The sequence below is a fragment of the Urocampus carinirostris genome, chromosome 12, assembly GCF_059441175.1.
Source record: "Urocampus carinirostris isolate Australia breed hairy pipefish chromosome 12, RoL_Ucar_1.0, whole genome shotgun sequence".
In the NCBI taxonomy this organism is placed as follows: domain Eukaryota; kingdom Metazoa; phylum Chordata; class Actinopteri; order Syngnathiformes; family Syngnathidae; genus Urocampus; species Urocampus carinirostris.
In genome coordinates, this window is record NC_142360.1 from 30,805,368 (window position 1) to 30,826,092 (window position 20,725).

Here is a 20,725-nt window from a genome sequence, read left to right on the forward strand (position 1 = left end):
ACTCCCCCTGACACATTTATAAAATGCTTAACAAATAGAATGATCCAATAAATAATAGGTAATGTGATTCATAATTTATTACTGAGAAAAAAAACCCTGATAAAAGTGAACTTTTTTGTGTATGATTAAAGATGAATAGAATACATCATCTGATTAACAGATTGCATTGTTGTTTATCATGTATTTGTTTTACATTATTATTTACTGCTTCAGAAAATAATTGCATCAAACAGTTCTTACCCACTGTTTGATGCTATTTTTTCTTATTTGAACTTTTACATTTACTTATTGTTGTATGTTTGAATTTACCTTTTGTTCCTATTTAATGTCAAAAAATACTTTTGAAAATCATTTCCTCAATCTAATTTTAATATACATATATAAATATATTTTCTGAACAAATATATTATAAAAATGTTCTTAATCTATACGAAATATGGTGTGTATTTGATTCCGGAATATTAAGGTTGAACCCGAGCTTACCTTCTCCTGACTCTTGATTAGTGTGATTTAAGCAAACATTACTTTAAAAAGTTCGACATTAGATTTTAAAAAGACTTTTGTAAAACTATTCACAGGTTTTAAGACAATTTTGACATTTAATAGTCACAGCCTAGTCTACTATACAGATTTGTGTCTAATATCGGGGCAGCACGGCAGCGCCGTGGTTAGCCTGTGTGCAGCACAGTTCTGAGGTCATAGGTTCAAATCCAGCTACCAGCCTTCCTGTGTGGAGTTTGCATGTTTTCTCCGTGCTTGTGTGGGTTTCCCCTGGGCACTCCAGTTTCCTCCCACATTCCAAAAACATGCATTATCAGGTTAATTGGCCGGTCCAAATTGTCCCTTGGTGTGAATGAGCGAGCGAATTGTCTGTCCCTGTGTGCCCTGCGACTGGCTGGCAACCAGTTCAGGGTGTCCCCTGCCCACTGCCCGAAGATAGCTGGGATGGGCTCCAGCACCCCCGCGACCTTACTGAGGATAAGCGGTGCAGATGATGGATGGATGGATAGATGCTGTCTGATATATAGTGCCTCCTAGTGGTACAATTTTTTTATTGCTGTTTAAAAAAATACTGGGCAAACATACATGAACTATCAAACCAATGCTAATTGTTATAAAAAAAATCATAGGTCCAGAAATTTGAATTTTTTTTTCACCATGGAATCCCTTCATGGATCAGTACCATATTCCTCCAGCATACTGCCACCACGCTCTGCCGTGTATCACTGGCCCTCACTCGCACCAGACAACACAGTGCCATCTAGTGGTCAAATATTACAAATTCGGTCTTTAAGCACAGTTTTTAATGTAAATACATTTTGTGTTCATTGTTTATTTTGTATTTATTACACGCTAGTGTTTCTGATCTCATTTAATGGGTAAAAAATCACAATCACATTGACCTAATTTTAATATTCAATAATACTTATGTTTTTTGTTTTTTTAAATGTATTGTAAGTAGTTATTTTTTTACCTTTTCTATTGTTTTGTTTAGCAAATAAATGTAGTATATGATGTTCTAATAAAATAAATACATGCAAAATAATACATCATGTGTTGTGTTTTTATTAAATTAATCATTATGTTTTACACATCTTTTGTAAACAAACACTAACATATTTTTAAATTTCCTTAGTCCCATTTTATTTTATCGTAGCTAGACAGAATTTGAAATTTAAACTCATTGACAATCCCAAATTAATGCAAATTGAGACCAGCTTTGCATGGTTTTGCCCCAAATTATCTGGGATGAACCTTAAATACAAACAAAAACACATAAAAATGAAATACAGTCATTGGATGGATATTTTTCCCAACATACTTCATCTTCTCCTCTGTCTTACCCAGCCATAATCAACCCCAAGCAGGCCAAAGACAACAAGAGCTTCAACTTTGATTACTCCTACTGGTCTCACACCACGGTAACCTCCTTTGCACATTTTCGCACTGAGACGCTTTCAATTGTTTATACTTACAAATGTTTTTATTGTCACCGGCAGCCTGAAGATGTGAACTACGCTTCTCAAATGCTCGTTTACAAAGACATTGGCGAGGAAATGCTGCTGCACGCCTTCGAGGGTTACAACGTTTGCATCTTTGCGTACGGACAAACAGGGGCTGGAAAGTCCTACACCATGATGGGAAAGCAGGACGTTAAAGACCAACAGGGCATCATCCCGCTGGTACGACTTTGTAGTGATGACTCATCCATAAACCTTACCACCATGACATCTCACGTATTTCTAGGGGTCAAAAACCTCCTGCAATTTCTAATTGGACCGTTTGGAAAAAAAATGCTTCAATGACTCAGACTGAATGTTGCCGTTTTTACTCTTTAAGTGCAGGTTTTATTGGATCGAAATTAATTAAAGAAAAAATAAGTAATGCATTTGGGGTGTATGGGATTGCAAATCACTAAACATGTTTTTGTTAATGTTTTCAATTGAATTGAAATATATTTTGCTACCCAGAGGTCGGTGACAAAGAAAAAAAATATTTAAATTAATTATGAAGATAACCGAGAGATTAGAAAGTCCTCTGCTAAATGTCTTTTCCCTGCTTGCAGTTGTGTGAAGATCTTTTCACCAAAATCAATGACAACACAGACAACAGCATGTCGTACTCAGTGGAGGTAAGACTCTTGTAATTGGCGCACATAATATGGCAGCGTGAACAAAGCAGACACAAAAAATAATTTTACCTCAGCCTTTGTTTCTTTCGATAGGTCTGCAACAATGTCTAAATCAATTTTCATTTAATTAGTCAAGTATTTAAAAACATTTTTCACTGTATTATGTAAAACTTGAATAACAATGCCGATTGCTGTAGGTCAGCTACATGGAGATCTACTGCGAGCGTGTACGTGACCTCCTCAACCCCAAGAACAAGGGAAACCTGCGGGTGCGAGAACATCCTCTGATGGGTCCCTACGTGGAGGACTTGTCCAAGCTGGCTGTTACCTCCTACAATGATATACAGGACCTGATGGACTCTGGCAATAAAGCCAGGTAAGACAATTTAGTCTTGTAGGACATTGGCCTGGAGAGGGATGGGCGCCACTAGGCTGTACTTTCCCAAGACACACTACAGGAACTGGTGCCCCTGGAACCCTAGTGGTTAAGTGGTCCAACCAACCAACCAACCGAGACAATTTAGACTAAGTGTCACGAAGCGGGTCGGGAAGCAGCTATAGTTGCGTAGACGATCTGTCACTTTAATTGAGAAAGAAAAGTTGTCCAACACACAAACGGACCAAAGACAAAACAAAGCAGGCTCAAATGCAGGCAAAACTACAGACTAGGCATTTAACGGGATTAAACAGAACTTGCAGGAATCTCTCAGAATGTTACACCGAAGTGCAACAAAGTCCAACAAGCACAACAAGAATAAACCGGTATCAACAAGTTTTCAACAAGGGTAAACAACGATCTGGCCAAGGGCAGTTCCATAAAGCACGTTTAAGTACCCATAGGAGTAATCAGGAAATGCAGGTCAGCCGGTGTCAAGGGGCGGGGCCAGCTGGGCGCCATGACAACCGTGCAGGACATGACACTAGGTGTCTCAAACAAAATTTAGTTGTGGACTGCCAAATTTAAGGTCCAGGTAAAGCGGGGTCGCATCGGGTTTTCCACATGGTAAAAACATTCTGCTATTCTGAAATATATACTTATACTTATATATATATATATATATATATAATCTTGAAAAGGAGACTTGGGAATACCTTGAAGAAGACGGCTGGAGTGGCAAGTCTTGGGATGAGGAAGGAAAACTTGAGATAGAAATTTGAGATGGGATCTTGGGGTGGAGAAGATCTTGAAAAGTAAACTTAGGAATACCTTTAAGAAGAGGGTTGGAGCAGCAGTTCTTGTAACGGAGAAACTAGACCGTGGAGGGAATTAAAGCAGGTCGTTGGAAACGAAGCTTGTCGTTTTGGTGAGTGAAAGTCTTGAGGAATCAAAATGGTTAAGCCAAGTGATTGTCAAAATTGAAAACATCTGAGGAGTGGAATTGAAAAATTCCACTCACACCTGTTGGGGAAAAGATGGACTGCAGGGACCAAACCATGACAAGTAGAATATTTGTGGACAATCACTGGAAATGAATCTTGCCATCAAACTGTGCGACTGTCTTTGTCCTGACAGGACGGTGGCTGCTACCAATATGAATGAGACCAGCAGTCGCTCACATGCCGTTTTTAACATCATCTTCACTCAGAAACGCCACGACGCGGACACTGACAACACCTCTGAGAAGGTAACACACACATAAACACACAGTATTGTGGGGGCATAACTCAAAATTATAGACCAGGCAGAACTGCTGTAGTAAGTGGGTTACCTTCCCGGAACATAAACTTCAGCGCTCACAACATTGTAGATGACTTATAAAACTTAATTGCTCGTAAATATGGTGTCCTCATATAACAGTAAAGGAAGCAACCACATATCGGAATCGTTTTAAAAATGTAAAGAAGATTTTCTTATATATTCTTGACTGAAGTCTCCTCAACTCTTTCAGGTGAGTAAAATCAGTTTGGTGGATTTGGCCGGCAGCGAGAGAGCTGATTCCACTGGAGCAAAAGGGACCAGGCTGAAGGTGGGATTTTTTTTCAATTCAAATTTTACAACCTAATAAACAAAAACATAAAAATCGTCTTTGTCACTGATGACTTTATTTGTGCTGGTATCAGGAAGGAGCCAACATCAACAAATCACTTACCACGCTGGGGAAAGTTATCTCCGCCTTGGCAGAAGTGGTGAGAAATATAGCTTAATCTTTCTCGATGTAAAAATAGAACCAGAACTAGATCCAGGACCAAGACATCAAGCAGCACAGAAAGAAAAAGAGCACAAAATCCATAACAACAACCCAAGCTACAATGGGAGCTTTATCTGGTAGGAACCTGAGAAGAAAAGCAAAATTTCGAGTCAGAGCTAGAACTGCAACCAGATCCCAAGGCACAGCCAGAAAGGTATCAAACCCCTCACCAGGAAAAAACATCATTAACCAGGACAATGGTGATTGGGCTACAGTTGATGAGAGAGTAAAAAAAGATCTTAAACGAGACAAATTCCTAAATCCGCTCGACAACTGTTCACTTTATTTATGCATACTAATCACGCTGATGTTCACACTGTTTTTATGTTTTTTTTTTAGGATTCTGGAACAAACAAGGTACATCTATCAAATTAATTTCAGTGAACATTCTTATGTTCCCTACCGGATGGACATACTAACTGAGGCCTATCAAATATACAGAATAAAAAGAAGAAGAAAGTGGAAAATTTCATTCCTTACCGTGACTCAGTGCTGACTTGGCTGCTTCGAGAGAATCTTGGTAGGGATCAGCTGCATTTCAGTTCTTTTTTTCATTTTTCAAGTTTGCACATAGTATATGGTTTTATTTTGCCTCAGGTGGGAATTCTCGTACAGCTATGGTGGCTGCGTTGAGCCCAGCGGACATCAATTATGATGAAACTCTTAGTACACTCAGGTAAAAATGGCATGATGAGTGTTAGCCTTCACCACATCCATATTGATCCCAACATATACGTGCAAAATTCTAGTCAACCTTTATACCAGGGGTAGGGAACCTAAGGCTCGGGAGCCATATATGGCTCTTTTTATGAGTACATATGGCTCAGAAATAAAATGTAACTACAGTAATCCCTTGGTTTTCGCGGTTAATGGGGACCAAGACCACCCGTGAAAACTGAAAATCTGCGAAGTAGTGGCGCCCCTTCAAAAATGCTTAAAAAAACCTATACAGGTATACAGTATACCCCCTGTATACAGTACACCATATAGAATACGGGTAGAGAGGGAGAGAGAGAGAGAGTGAAATTCATGTTATAACAAAAAAACAACAACTGTGAAATATGCTTTATTTCGCTTGTTAACACTACCGGTTACATATTGAAAATAAAAACAGTGAAGCGGCAGGGCCTCCCCCTCCCCTTCACAATAAGAGTGTCCACACCGTGTCCTCAGTTGACATAAGCTCACGCTCAATGGCGTCAAGTAAATAAATGCTTTTATTGAGAAGGTAAGGTATATTTTTAGACCCGCGAAGCTCTGAACCCGCAATAGTGGAACCGCGAACTAGCGAGGTTCCACTGTATTGCACATCTCTCTGTGGCGTTCCAAAGTCAAGTGATTTCATCCCGATTTTGATCCATATAAAGCCGAAGCAACTTAATGCAGAAGTTTGATAAGAAACCATTTAAACTGATAAATAAAAACGCTGGCAAACGACTTTGATTGGGTGAGCAGTACAGGTGGGCGTATCCCTGCACACAGCGCAAGGCACTTCCTTTTCTCTCTCTCGCTCAGTGCAGTCTACACCGAAAGTGAATACGATGATATGCTTATCGTTTGCAGTAATTTGTGACATTTTTACAAAAGAACTTTGCATGCACATTGTTTTGAAACCGTTATTAAGGACAAATTTCATGGAAAAAAATTGCCCCAACACTCTTAACTAAAGGTGGAAGACAAATTGTAAATGGCATATTTACATTGATTTGGGACACAGGATTTGGCATTAATATAATTTCATACATTTGATTAAATCATCAAATGACACACAGTGAAATAAATCGTGCTGAAGAATTAGCTTTTGTCTAGAGAGTGTGTTTGGCAGGTTTTTCAATTTTGTCTGAAAATATATGATGTGGCTCTCTCAATTTATTTTTAAAACATTTTTTGCTTTTATGGCTCTTTGGGTCAAAAAGGTTCTTGACCCCTGCTTTATACAGTGGTGACAAGCCGCTGAAGAAAGAAGGAGGTTTTTGGAAGATTACTTCTGAGCACAAGTGCTTGAGTCATTTGAATTGACATTTTGTCAATTACACATAAATATTTTTTTTAAATAATAGACCCACAAGTGAAAATATGTCAGGAAAATAGCTCCAAAAATAAGCCGTTAGGACATCCATTTAAAAGAAAAACAGATTTGAACGAAAATGAATCAAAGGAAACACTAATAGTCTACATTTGCATAAATAAGTTGCGGAAATGTGTCTTAATAATGTTAGGTATGCCGACCGCGCCAAGCAAATCCGCTGCAATGCTGTCATCAACGAGGACCCCAACAACCGGCTGGTGCGCGAGCTGAAAGAGGAGGTGTCCCGCCTGAAAGATCTGCTCTTTGCCCAGGGCCTGGGGGACATTATCGAGAGTAAGCACACACGTTTTGGAAGTAGGGGTTACAAAATACCCCACGAGGTGTTATGGAAATGAAGATTGTAAAAGTGTTCATGTTAAAAACAGCTAACAACTGTAATAAGACAGGTGTAAGCTAGTATATTTTTAAATACAATAATAAAATGATGAATAAAAACTATCACAATTGGAACAAGTTGAAGTGGCTGACGATAACATGAATCCACCTGCTATCTCATTGGTAAGATTTCAACGATGGATTAAGGAATGAAGTCAATACCTTTTTTATTCTGCCTCTGTTTGTTTCTCTTCAAGCATTTCGAGGTTCTGCTGCTGAGATTGAGGGTTTGAAACGTGTGTTGTTGTTTATTTTCTGCTCTTCTGCCAGCTTTGCATCACGTTCAAATGTCAGCTTTATTTGTGCTTTGCTTTTAATGGTGTCTTTTTTATGACGATTGTACAATATGAGCAAGCTTCAGACTAATGAAAATCAATTGAGGGAAGTCAAGAAGAACTTGCCTGTTTCACCTTTGTGACCATTAAAACTATAAAATAACAAAGGCTTTCATGGCAAACATTTTATTTACTAATGTGGATAATTCATGATATTTGATTTGCAAAAAATGCAAAATAGAAAAGTCCCGGTAAATTATGCAGACTGACTTCACATGGCTCATGTTATACAGACTCGTGCTTTGAAATTGGAATGACGCAGCTTGTGGCAAATAAAAGAAAATAACAGCAATAATTTCAGAAAAAAATGCAACATTCAAATGAGATGCACTGCTAATTCCTCATTATAGTTGCTCAAATGGGATTCCTGATTATAATCCTTGCTTATTTGAAATTGTACACAAGAAAAATGCATTTTGTAGTTTACTTTTAGCTCAATGGCTGCAGTGTTTTTGCATTTGTTTGTCGGCTTGCTCATCACACACTAGGAGTAATAATCAAATATGGCCTCCAGTAATCAAACACTTTCTTTCCCACGTTCCACAGTGACCAACGCCATGACGGGTATGAGTCCCTCACCGTCGCTTTCAGCTCTTTCCAGCCGTGCTGGCTCCATTGCCAGCCTGCATGATCGCATCATGTTCAGCCCAGCCAATGAGGAAGCTATTGAGCGCCTAAAGGTGAAGATTGAACCAGATTCTGAAAATTTAGCCCTTTGGCCAATTTCAATAGACAACATTAAGCTTAGTAGCTATGTCTTTATGTTATCTTATCAAAGACAACAACAATGTGGACATTTTAAATCTCTCTTACTTTGTTTTTAAACTTTAGGAAACCGAGAAAATAATTGCAGAGCTGAACGAGACGTGGGAAGAAAAACTTCGCCGGACCGAAGCTATTCGGATGGAACGGTGAGCAACAACTTTCCATCCCCTACAAAATGCACTCACGCTGTTAGCGACTTCACATTTTTCAGCAAACTCAAACTTGTCCTTCGTCCACAGAGAGGCCCTCCTGGCCGAAATGGGCGTGGCCATGCGCGAGGATGGTGGCACAGTTGGTGTCTTTTCCCCAAAGAAGGTAACTAGATGCTTTATGAGTGTATTCCTCAAAATTCTTTGACACCTTTGAAGAATAAATGGCCCGTTTGTCCGCACTTTAAGCCGTCCGACAGCCACAGAAAGCCCCAGGCTGTGTTTATTGACAATGTCGGACTGTTTTCCCCAAACGAGGTTTGTTGCTGAAAAGTGTGCTTTTGAGTCCTGACCTTCATTTGGTTTTATCTCTCGAGCTTTAACATATACCAGACAGGTTTGACGGCAAGATAAAGCTCACTCTATATGCATGTTTTTTCTCACCAAGATTGCTTTGTCTGGGTGCTGTGATATGCAGTGTTTGCACAATGTTCATAATTCATAAAGGGATTATAAAGACAAGGAAAAAAATTGACTCGTCCATGTGACTCATTTTCAATGTTTCATATTCCCCCTCAGACGCCGCATCTGGTAAACCTGAACGAGGACCCTCTAATGTCTGAGTGCCTACTATACTACATCAAAGACGGAATCACCAGGTTTGATGCCACCAGGCTTATTGATTAATTGATTGACATTTTCATTTATTTCCACTAATCATCATGAACAAGGTTTTAATGCATTTGATAAACAATTTAACAAAACCGAAGGAAAACATATGAATAAGAATGACATTGCTATTAAATCCCATACCAGTATGTTGTGGAGTATATGTTTAGCACCAGTACTTTTGTTTACATCAATAAACTAGTCAAAGGAACCTAACTGATAAATTAAACATGAAAAAGAATAAAACAAACAACCAATTAACTCATTAACTGCCTATCCAGTAAAAGGTATGCTGTTAGTCAGAGCTTTAACAGCACTCATTAAAAGTTAACATTGATGTCTTTACCTGTGCAGTAAGATAATCAGTGTTAATTTAAGACTATGTAGATAACGACTATAAATTCGCCGATATAGGGTTTACTATCTTAAAGAGACCTTAAAAAAACAGTGTTAAAGAGTAAAGTGGGACCTCGCCACTTCGTGGTTCGGCGTTCGCGGCTTCAGAGCTTCGCGATCTGTAATGGTTTAAAAAAAAATAAAAAATAAAAAAATGTTTTTTTGGAAGGGGCGTTGCTAATTTGCAAATTTTCACTTTTTGCGGGAATCCCCCTCGGCCGACGACCCTAGCACGGCGCACTGTTCTCGTTTCCCGGCGCGCGGTTTCGGTGTGGCTTCCGCTTCACCGCCCCCCCCCTAACCCCACAGGTCCCCCCAGCTACCCCTTTCCCCCGCAGCCGCCCGTCCGTCGGCCGGAGCAATTGAGGGCGGTGTAGCGCCATGTAGAGCCATCGCGGCCCGGGCGGGAGACGCCGGGCGCCGGCCTCCGCGCCGAGCGCCCGACCCGCTCGGCTTGTCGCGGTGTCGTGCATATCGCGCGCGAAAGTACCCACGCCGCGGGTTAGGGGCTCGCTCGAGGGAGCGACCGAACGGCACCCGCGGTGCGGCGCAAGTATAAACCCTGTCGTGAATTTGTCTCCGATCGTCCCGGGCGGACGTAAAATCGCCCAGCTGTACGACTCTTAGCGGCTCGTGCGTCGATGAAGAACGCAGCTAGCTGCGAGAACTACTGTGATTTGCAGCTGCGATTGGCTGGCAACCAGTTCAGGGTGTCCCCTGCCCACTGCCCGGGGATGGCTGGGATGGGCTCCAGCCCCCCCCCGCGATCCTAATAAGGATAAGCGGTGCAGATAATGAAAATGAGATTTAAAAAAAATTATTATTATTTTTTGAAGGGGCGTCGCTACTTCGCAGATTTTCACTTTTTGTGGGTGGTTTTCCTCCCCATTAACCGGGTCTAAAAAATAATAATTTAAAACAAAAAAAATTTGGGGGGGGAAGGTGCGCCGCTACTTCGCGGATTTTCACTTATCGCGGGTGGTTTTGGTCCCCATTAACCGTGATAACCGAGGTCCCACTGTAGACTTCTAACATTTCCCCTAGTGAACATATGTTCCTAATATAGCATCAAATCAACTGTTAAATTACACTGTTGTTTAACTGTCTATGGCATTGAATGAGAAAATCCAGTTACTCTGATGAACTGACCTGGCTAATATCACTCACTAACAAGTGACTGACTGAATTAATTACTAACAACCACCGTTTTGATTAATAGTTTTGTGTTTTATTATGGAGTTTTTAAATGGAGATTGATGTAACCTGACCCCATGTATAAAAAGTATTTAACTTTTATAATTAAATTATAGCTTATTTTGCTTATGGTTACTGACCAAATCCATGAAAATAACCTTTATAGAACCCGACTTCCATAATAAAGTGATCTTGTGCAATATCTTCTGCAATCCTGGATAACACAGAAGAAAATATTTTCCAGGGTGGGCCGGGTGGACGCCGCTAGCCGCCAGGACATCGTCCTTAGCGGCCATTTCATCAAGGACGAGCACTGCACTTTTACCAGTTCCACTGAACCGCACGGAGAAAGTGAGTGATCTTTAGGTTCGAACTGGACTGGCTTTGTTGTTGTATCACTCACAGTGTTGACGTCTTTGTTGCTGAGTAGCCGTTGTCCTGGAGCCGTGCGAAGGAGCTGAGACCTATGTCAATGGCAAGAGAGTCACTGAACCCACAGTCCTCAAATCAGGTCAGGAAACATAATTCCTTGGCATAGGTGTCATTTTACAAAGACAGATGACACAATATTGAAAAAAAAAAACAACTTACTATTGTTTTACAATCATAATCCATGATGTGAATATCAATATGTTTATGTACTGTATTACACATGTGCTTGATATGAAGCTACTGTGACATTCAGGGCATCGTATCATCCTGGGCAAAAGCCATGTGTTCCGATTCAACCACCCGGTGCAGGCACGGGCTGAGAGGGAAAGGACCCCTTGTGCCGAGACCCCCGCAGAGCCTGTGGACTGGGCTTTTGCCCAGAGGGAGCTGCTTGAGAAACAAGGCATTGACATGAAGCAAGAGATGGAGCAGAGGTAAACAAATTTAGGGCTTTTAACTGGAACGCGAGTACAAATAAAAGCTTAACAACGTTTGTGTTTAGGCTTCAAGAGCTAGAGGATCAATATCGCAAAGAGAGGGAGGAGGCCAACAACCTACTGGAGCAGCAAAGACTGGTATGTAAATTTCCCTTTGACAAGACAGTCAAACCAATGACCAGATTAGCAAAACTGAGTAAAAAAAAGGTTTTCACTGATATTTATTTTGCGGATTTTTTTTAGCTGGCATACTTCTTCCTGCTTTCTAACAAGAGAATTGTGCATGATACAAATTATATCAATAAGACTTATAAGCTGGGATGCACCGAAAATTTGGGTCCGAAAACCGAAACCATGTAACGCTAGCCCAAAATACCAAAAGATTAAAACAAAAACAAAAAAATCCATATAATGGATTACAAACATTTATTTTGCACTGATTTGCTTAAAAGACATTATTTAAAATGACGAATAACTGACAAACTGGCATGTGACTAGCTCCTGATTTTGGATACCTGAAATAAATTCTCATGGACCCCATGAAAAGGCATTGACGTGCTTTGAAAAATTCACGTTGGACAACAAAGTGTGATAAATGGACGTGAAAATAACATGATGAAATTAATTTTACTTTAGTACTTTGAGTAAAGTGGCCTACTATGATGAAACAAATAATTTGGCCTACTATGATGAAACAAATAACTTTTCTGTCAGAGACCAGAAACGGAAACAGGACCCTGTAGCGTTCGTTTACTCAGTTTTATTGAAAAAAGAGGGAGAGCAGTGCTTGCTTCCACGATCTTCCGAGGATAATCGTAGACAGCCGGGATACTGGTCACTATCCGGGACGGGAGAGCAAGAGCGGTATCGAGTTCAGAAAAGAGGCCGGAACAGGTATCAGGCAGGAAACGGGGCAAAGCAGGTCGGATGTCGGGACGGCAGAACAGGGCAGAAACGGGTCCATAAACAGGTCGGCAACAGGTATCTGGTAGGAGAAAACAGGGCAGGAAAATGTCTGAAGGTATGAGCTTACCTAGCTGGGAGCATCGGTTAGCAACGATCTGACGGCTTCCTCTTGAAAGCCGGTGGTTTAAAAGGAGTCTCTGAACCAATCAGCTCTCAGGGCTGTTGGCGCCAATTGGGCAGTCACAGGTGCCCTGAATCGGCAATCATGACATTTTCTTGCTACTGCAATGAGCAGTCTATCTCTCACCTTTTTGATAAGTACTTATTTTTGATGAAAAGTAACGAGAAAACAGTGGGGAAAATGGTGTTAACTGATGTTGACAATAATGATGATGGTGCAGTAGTTGAAACAGTTTAATGGAACAAACCAGTCACACTTTAGCAGGTCAAAGAGGTGGTGCCCAGGGTGACAGAAGTCTTTTATAATGTGTTTGGCTCTGCTATTGAATTGCAAGCTGGCAAAGCTGGCCGCTCGAGGGACTGTTTTTAACCATTTTCCATCTAAATTATGAATTTGAGTGTGTGACTTAATGACCTACAGACTTACTGTAGGTAGGATATGAAAAATCTGAGGATTACTGGTCTTTAACTGGCCGAAATAAATTGCTTCGCTGCCATCTGACTGAATTATCCTGTTAAGATTGACTAACTGAATGATCAACTGACGATATGTAAAACAGGTGAATCAATTGACTGACTGGGTTGTATGTCCCACAATTAACTATGTGACCGACCTATCCACTAATCAAGTATCAGACCAACAGGCCGATATGGTCCAGGGAGTTTGCAAATACATATTTCTAAATAACTTTTTTTCGCACAACATACTGCTGTATATTTGTACACTAGTTCGAAGCAAACATACTTTTTGCTACAGTTTGTCATCTTATTAATGGATATAATCCTTTTCAGGACTATGAAAGCAAGCTGGAGGCTCTTCAGAAGCAGGTGGATCGTTATTACCCAGAAGCTCCTGAGGAAGAGGAGGAGGCAGAAGAGGAAGGTGATGCATTAAGGGAATTGATTCTTCTATCTGGTGTGAATAAAAGCTAAACTTTGATGCTTTTGCCGTCTCGCAGTACAATGGAGCGAGCGGGAACGAGAGCTGGCAGAGTGGAGCTTTCGCAAGTGGAGGTGCTATCAGTTCACCTCATTGCGGGATCTCCTTTGGGGCAATGCTATTTTCCTTAAGGAGGCCAATGCCATTAGTGTGGAGCTCAAGAAGAAGGTGACCTCCTCTTCCTCGTATGGCTGCAAAATCCATACTATGAATGTGACACTGACAAGGATTTTTTTTTGTAACCAACAGGTTCAATTCCAATTTGTTCTGTTGACCGACACCCTTTATTCACCGCTGCCAACCGACCTGTTGCCATCTGACGCGGGCAAAGAGCGTGAGAGGAGAATTTTTCCGCAAACCATCGTGGCTGTGGAGGTGCAAGACCAGAAGAATGGAGCCACTCACTACTGGACAATGGAAAAACTCAGGTTCTCATGTCAAGTCATTTTTATTTGTAAAGCCCTGAATCCCAGAAATACTCAAAGCATCCCCTGATCTGAAACATACACGAGGGCAAGGAAAAGTTCAAAAATTCTCAGCATGGCGAAAATTATTACACTTTGAGAAGGGGTCGTACATGTGGTAACCCCCCTCCATGGATGACCAGGCTTCAATGGATGTTGTAAGGGCATCAACAGACTATACACAGTCAACATTAAATACAAGTAATAACAAAAACCATGCAAGAAGTCCAGTTAATATTAACCACAAGCTTCCTGTCTCAAAATCTCGACCGATTCAGCAGGTTTTAGCTGTTGGCAGGTGCTGATCTAATGGCTCAGAACATTTGGGCAAAGAACACATGCCCTGTGCAACATTAAGGCTCGTCCTTTTTCCTCAAGGATAAGAAACCAAAAGCATGAGTTCAACATACCTCATAACCTTTAGAATACAAATGTGTCTGAAGTCTGGATTTAAAAACTTCCACTGGGATTTCAGATCAGAGCATTCCACACCACTGGGGCCCGAATGGAGAATGCTCTCAAGCCTGCACATTTCTTCTTGCCTCTTGGAATCACTAATAGACAAGCATTTTCCCAGCGGAGGCTCCAAACAGGAACAAAGGACGCAATCATATCAGAAAGATAGGAGGGGGAAAGTCCATCCAAATTTGTATGATAGCAACTGAACCTTATATTATATATATTATATATACCGGAGCCATATCCCCCTTGTGGGAGGTGGCTAGAGTCAGGAACACGTTCATATTTCTGACTCTTTCTGGGAGATTGGTACAGAGGAGAGGATTCCCAGCCCCCTCGCTCAACCCAACTGATGTGTTGGGAGTCATTAGGTGACCAAACCCCCCAATTCCAACCCCTAATGCTGAGCGCCAAGCAGGGAGGCAATTAGTACTAATGTTGTAAGTCTTAGGTATGACTCGGCCGAGGCTTGAACCAGCAACTTCCCAGTCTCGGGGCGGGCGCCCTACCCACAAGGCCACCGAACTGAACCTTAGAATCAGATTTTAAACCAGGGATTGCAAACTCAGTTTGACTCTGACTTTCTGTTCTGAGGTGGGCCTGCTCAGTAAAAGAATGTAAACTCCAAATTTTTAGCTTTGTGTTTTAGTATCATGCTTAATCCCTCAGCCTACATTAGTAACCCACCTTACATATTATATTCACGGATGACAAGGGATCTTTTATAAACACATTTATTCACAAAGCATGGAGGAAAAGATTTTCCTGTTTGGTATTAAATATGTTAACAGGCTTTTTTTAACACTTGAGTGAATGCAGTTTTTGACCTCAACCAACTCACCAAACTACATAAATTCAACACTGCCTTTTAGTGGCTGGAGAGAGCATATGGTTTTCAATTATTCAAAAAATCACAAGTTTTTATCTATGACTTAGAGACTCACTTTTTTTGACATACTCAAAAATGTATAAAAGGTCAGAATAAATAATCTGTATATTTGACATGCCTGTCTTGAACTGACAATGAGCCAGTGCAGGTCAGCTAAAGTTGGGAAAATGTAAGGAATCTTTCTTTTCCTCGTCAATAGTCTTCTGATTGTCAAGTTCATTTTACTCCAATGAAAGTACAACTCGATTCTAATCATTATACGATCCTTTGGACTAAAGTAAATTCACTCTTACAGGCAGAGACTTGATCTGATGCGGGAGATGTACGACCGTGCTGCAGAGGTTCCACCTGGCACCGCAGTGGCTACATCAACAGACACAAATTCCTCCATAGATGACAGCGAAGGCCCCGTGACGGGCGGAGACCCTTTTTACGACCGCTTTCCGTGGTTCCGTCTGGTGGGCAGGTATGCCGTTTTTCTGTGATTTGTAAATAAACAACTTAAAATCAAATGTTTTTTGCCAGAGGGAACTTAAAAACGTATCACGTGACAAATCCGGCAAACATTTACCCGCCTGATTGTCGCATTCCGTCCCGGTGTGCATCCACTAACGGGTGGGGACCGATCCAAACTCAGGGTGTACTTTGTTTCTACTAACCGGCTTCCCCCAGAAACCCTCTTTTCAACACATGCATGAGCGATCGCATGAACGACCCCACCCCGTCTCCCACCCTCTCCGCCTCCGAGACCACCGACTCCCCTCAGCGGGAGCCTCCCGCCGGCGGGGACAATGACGAAACCGAGGAGCTGGACGATGATATCTTTTTGGATGAGCCGAGCTCGGAGCTGGTGGGAGAGGAGGAGGAGGATGAGGAGGAGGAGGAGGAGGAGGAACGAGAACTGTGCCGGGGCTCCAGCGAAGGCCAGGATCCCTTTTACGACCGCTCGCCATTATTCAGTGTAGTGGGAAGGTTGGTGAGGTTTACAGGGAGAGAGTGCGCGCTGACGGGCGAAACTAGCTCTTTCACGCTGAGACGCCGGTAGAGAATGTGTGGGTGCATTTATTGGATGGATTCACGCCAGACTCAATATGGGATGTAATTTTTTTAAATTTCGTCTAGTTTTATTTTCTTTTGGGTCTCTTTTGCACGTTTAGTTTCAAATAGCTTGTAGAACAGATTTGTTTAGTTTGTATTTGCTTTCATTTAGCGAAAATGCTTTGTTTCAATTGCCTTATTGTTAGTTTGAGTTTAAGTTCTGTGAATATTTTTAAAAAGTAACAGTCTTGTTTTTGAAAACATAGATTTGGAAATGTATTAACTTTTCTGCTGAAACCTCATGCTCTATTGTCTAGCCAAGAAAAATCAATTGAAGGGACATACAATTATGACTCACAACACGTGGTGAGCTTTCTCTCCTGGTTTTGATCTCATTGATCTCCGGCAAAACTAACAGAAAATACGACAGAAACAAAATGAAAATAAATCAAAACAGCTTGCCAACATCATTTTTGCCGTTCCATGTATTCCGTTACTCCCCAAGCCTGCACAAAATTTAGTAAATTTATTCATATTTAGTTTCTTTTGTCTTTTATTAGCATATTTGGTATTGGAGTAATCCAAAAGTAATTGAAGTAATCAAGTTAAAGTAACCCTACCCAACCCTGTTTCTACATAACATGAGCCTTATCTAGAAAGAGCTGACATGATTGTCCACCATGTTGCTGCTACGGGTACCCCAGAAAAACAAAAACATAATGAATGACTTGGCAAGAAAATGGGGAGAATGGTGCAATTTGGTCATTTTGAGTATCCGAAGTGTATATTGATGTGCTTTGTAGCTCTCGTTTTAGGTTGCACCACACAACACAATACAGTGACATCCAGTGGTCCAATGTTACTCACAGTTCCTTTAAGATTATTAATATGAACCTGGGAATTAATTGACAAAACATCAGCTACCAACATTATCGTCTTTTTTATGTGAAAAATACTTTTCAAAATAGCTTTCTTTGCATTCATGGGAACATACTGTAAAATAAATGGATAAAAATAACAATTTTACGTTGTATACGTCCCATAAATCTAAAAAAACAAACTATAAAAGACAAAAAGATGGAGAAAAGGGTGTTTCACATGACAGCAGCAATGTTTGCATTTTTGGGTGAGTAGTTTGGTGGCTGTACCCCTTTGCCACACGGGTCGTAGGGGCACCATTTCCAGTCGTGTGTCCTAGGCAAGTACAGCCTGGTGTCGCCCAAGCCTCTCCAAGCCACCTTATGTTTCTACAATATTTGTATTTGAAAACACAAGTATAAAACTACTGGAAGTAAAGAAAACTGGTGTTACATTGTAAGGAGCGCACAGTAAACTCATCAAAGTGTAACCAAACTTTTGTTCCTGCCCTCCTGTCTTTGTGACAGAATTGTACATTGCCATATTTCTTGACAATCTAACTCCAGACCACGCAATAAATAAAGTTAAAAAAATGGCGTTGAAATGTGAAACGTCACCACCCACTATTGGTCACACCAAAGAGAACAGCTCTATTTGGAAAACAGGTTCTTTTGACTCAGCTCACTGAGAAAAGCCGGCTGGTTGGGCCCCCAAATGGCTCCTCAGAAATATTTTTTTAATGATATATTATCTACAATAATAAAACATTATGCACCAAATTATTGAGTGATTGGTAATTTAATATATTTTGCTGAAAACAATTTTAGGTTTTTACACACTAAACAGATTTAAAGCCGAATAACAACACACATTTCCTGAAAATGCAAAACAATTAAGTATAAATTAAAGACATTAAGTGCTATAAAATGCTAAAATACAAAAGAAAACAAAACTATTTACTATTCTATTTTAGCCAATTTAGACACAGATCCTCTGAAAAATATAATTAAAAATAAGTAAAACATCAAGCAAAAGATCAGCACTCTTTAAGATTTAAAGATTGAATGCACTCTGCTTCTCAGCAATCAAAATCATTAAATTGATTCCAAATTTCATTTTTTTCCGCCTTTCATACATACAGTATTCTCTGTCTTTTCTTTGTCTTCCGTATAGAACTAAATTATTACCCAACATAGCCCTCTCCATGTTGCTTATTAAGTTTGACATAACCAAGCTGCGCCTGCACTGTTGAAGCAGAATGGCAGAATTCATGTCAGTTTATAGCAGCCCATTGACACAATAAGATCATGTATTAATGATTGGAACAGCTCAAAAGAAAGTAAGAAAGTATGTGCTAGCAGCAAGATAGCGACTTTATTTTAACCATCAAAGTCAACAAAATGAAACGTATTTCCTTTAGAGGTACTGGAAAAAAATGGCCTTGAAAGGGGTTCAAAAGTGCTCGAATTTAGCAATAATAAAGGGTTATGAACCCTGTGTAAAAGATATAGATAATGAGTCATCTTGGGTTTCAGAACAGAAAATAAATGGTAATTTAAAATTGAGGGGTTTACTTATAGCAGTGGTTCAGTCGTGTGTTCTCTTTTCAAACATACGATGCTGGAGTAGACATTTCTGGGCTTTTTTTAAACTATTGTCCTCAATCCCATTCCTGTTGCCAACAATTGTATCATGTCACTTTTAATGTTAAACAAAAGTTAGGATGGGAAGATACCAAGCAACGTCAGTGCTATACGACCTGCTTGTGTTCCGAGTATTTGTGAATGTGTGGGGGCGTCTGACATGTCTAATCACAATGACGCAGATAGTTGACGTCTCAAGTTGAAAGAGCTGGTTTCTACCTCAGCCGTCTCTTTTTAGGCATGCCAGAGCACAAGTCTTTTCTTTTTGATTTGCTTAATTATTGTATTTCTTTTTTTATGTGGCCTGCTCATGGCCTTCGAGAGGTGTCTTTTAATTTGATTGGTCGGCTGTGTCGCTGAGCCTTGTTTGCCCCGCTTTTTTCCTGTATGATGATTTTTGTCTCATTTGAACGTCCAAAGAAGCATTATTTGATTTATTTTTTGTCCTGAGCATGCCTTTCTTAACACCTCACCAATCTTGTCATAAGCCTGCCCCCCGCCGTCCTTCTGTTTAAACACCCTTAAATGTCTACCCACTTTTTAAATTGGCAGATGGAGATGTGGTGCAGTCTGAATATGCATAATAGACTATGCTTTTGAGACATTTCTTATAGTTTTTAGTTAATTCTTGCTCAATGTGAGTTTTAAAAAGTCCCATTCATTACAAAAGGCATTTAAACAATTTCAAAGAATAGCACATTTCATTTTAACGCAAAAAGTGTCAGGCTTATAGAACATATCGAATGTGAAAAGAAAGTCTCATCCAGAAAAGACGCACCAAGTGCCAATATTATATAAATTTAAAACCAGTGTCAAGTGAAAATGACAACCTAATAATTTTGTTGTAAACGTAATATTGGTTAACTACATAGGACCAAAAAATATATGGATTGATGAGTTTAATTATTATTATTCAATTACATTTAATTTATCATTATTAGTTCACGGAAAATCATTAATTTTATGTTGGTTGGTTGGATTCCTTAACCACTAGGGTTGTAAGGGCACCATTTCCTGTGGTGTGTCTTGGGGAAGTACATCCCTCTCTATGCCAAGATATGTTTCTATCCGGTCTCAAACCTTTTGCGTGTTAGGCGAATGTGCTAACCACTGCACTCAGTAACAATTAATCTTATATACTATATTGTAATTGGCTTGGAAGTGTATTTTCCATTTAAATTGTGGAATAAAGTATAAAGAACAGATTATCATTAAATTATTATTATATTCATTTATATAATAGTCTTTTCCGCCAACATATATAAATGAATGAAGTCAATCAGTTCATGTAAAATTATATAATAAATTACTCATTACAGAAATTGGATCTGCCAAGATAGATATTAAAATGGATAACTTATATCATAAACTTATTTTGCAACCATTATCTTCCTGTATTTAGGTAAATAAATAACCTAATTGTGTACTTAGCAAATTAGAAATAAATATTTCTGGTCATTAGATACAAACATTTTTGATCCTGCAGTATTGTAGTTAATTATTTGTTATACTGTTTTGCTTGTATACTACATGCTATTTAAGTTCTGTTATAGTCAATTTTGGAACAATGTTGAATGAAAAGAAAATCAATAATACACCAGATTGAAAGTATGATTTCATTTTGTTGCAGGCTTGTTTACTGTTATAATAATTACTCGAGTGTCACATTTATATAATACAAAATAC

General features: G+C 39.9%; 1 protein-coding gene across 7 annotated transcripts in view; it reads left to right on the top strand.

Moving 5' to 3' along the window:
• The window catches only part of kif1aa (kinesin family member 1Aa), a 58,915-nt gene that overhangs the window by 10,769 nt on the left and 27,421 nt on the right, over positions 1-20,725 (top strand). For 3 of the 7 annotated variants that reach the window (XM_088350426.1, XM_088350427.1, XM_088350424.1), the window contains exons 3-27: positions 1,849-1,922; positions 2,001-2,183; positions 2,567-2,632; positions 2,830-3,008; positions 4,146-4,257; positions 4,522-4,599; positions 4,694-4,759; positions 5,161-5,178; positions 5,263-5,341; positions 5,419-5,497; positions 7,041-7,183; positions 7,483-7,521; positions 8,167-8,300; positions 8,452-8,531; positions 8,625-8,700; positions 9,114-9,193; positions 11,038-11,144; positions 11,224-11,304; positions 11,479-11,659; positions 11,728-11,800; positions 13,541-13,631; positions 13,708-13,856; positions 13,938-14,116; positions 15,796-15,966; positions 16,173-16,472. In XM_088350426.1, coding sequence (XP_088206552.1) covers positions 1,849-1,922; positions 2,001-2,183; positions 2,567-2,632; positions 2,830-3,008; positions 4,146-4,257; positions 4,522-4,599; positions 4,694-4,759; positions 5,161-5,178; positions 5,263-5,341; positions 5,419-5,497; positions 7,041-7,183; positions 7,483-7,521; positions 8,167-8,300; positions 8,452-8,531; positions 8,625-8,700; positions 9,114-9,193; positions 11,038-11,144; positions 11,224-11,304; positions 11,479-11,659; positions 11,728-11,800; positions 13,541-13,631; positions 13,708-13,856; positions 13,938-14,116; positions 15,796-15,966; positions 16,173-16,472 — 2,818 coding nt within the window. The remainder of the gene's footprint in view (positions 1-1,848; positions 1,923-2,000; positions 2,184-2,566; positions 2,633-2,829; positions 3,009-4,145; positions 4,258-4,521; positions 4,600-4,693; positions 4,760-5,160; positions 5,179-5,262; positions 5,342-5,418; positions 5,498-7,040; positions 7,184-7,482; positions 7,522-8,166; positions 8,301-8,451; positions 8,532-8,624; positions 8,701-9,113; positions 9,194-11,037; positions 11,145-11,223; positions 11,305-11,478; positions 11,660-11,727; positions 11,801-13,540; positions 13,632-13,707; positions 13,857-13,937; positions 14,117-15,795; positions 15,967-16,172; positions 16,473-20,725) is intronic. The other 4 variants (XM_088350425.1, XM_088350428.1, XM_088350430.1 and 1 more) reach the window with 3 other exon arrangements.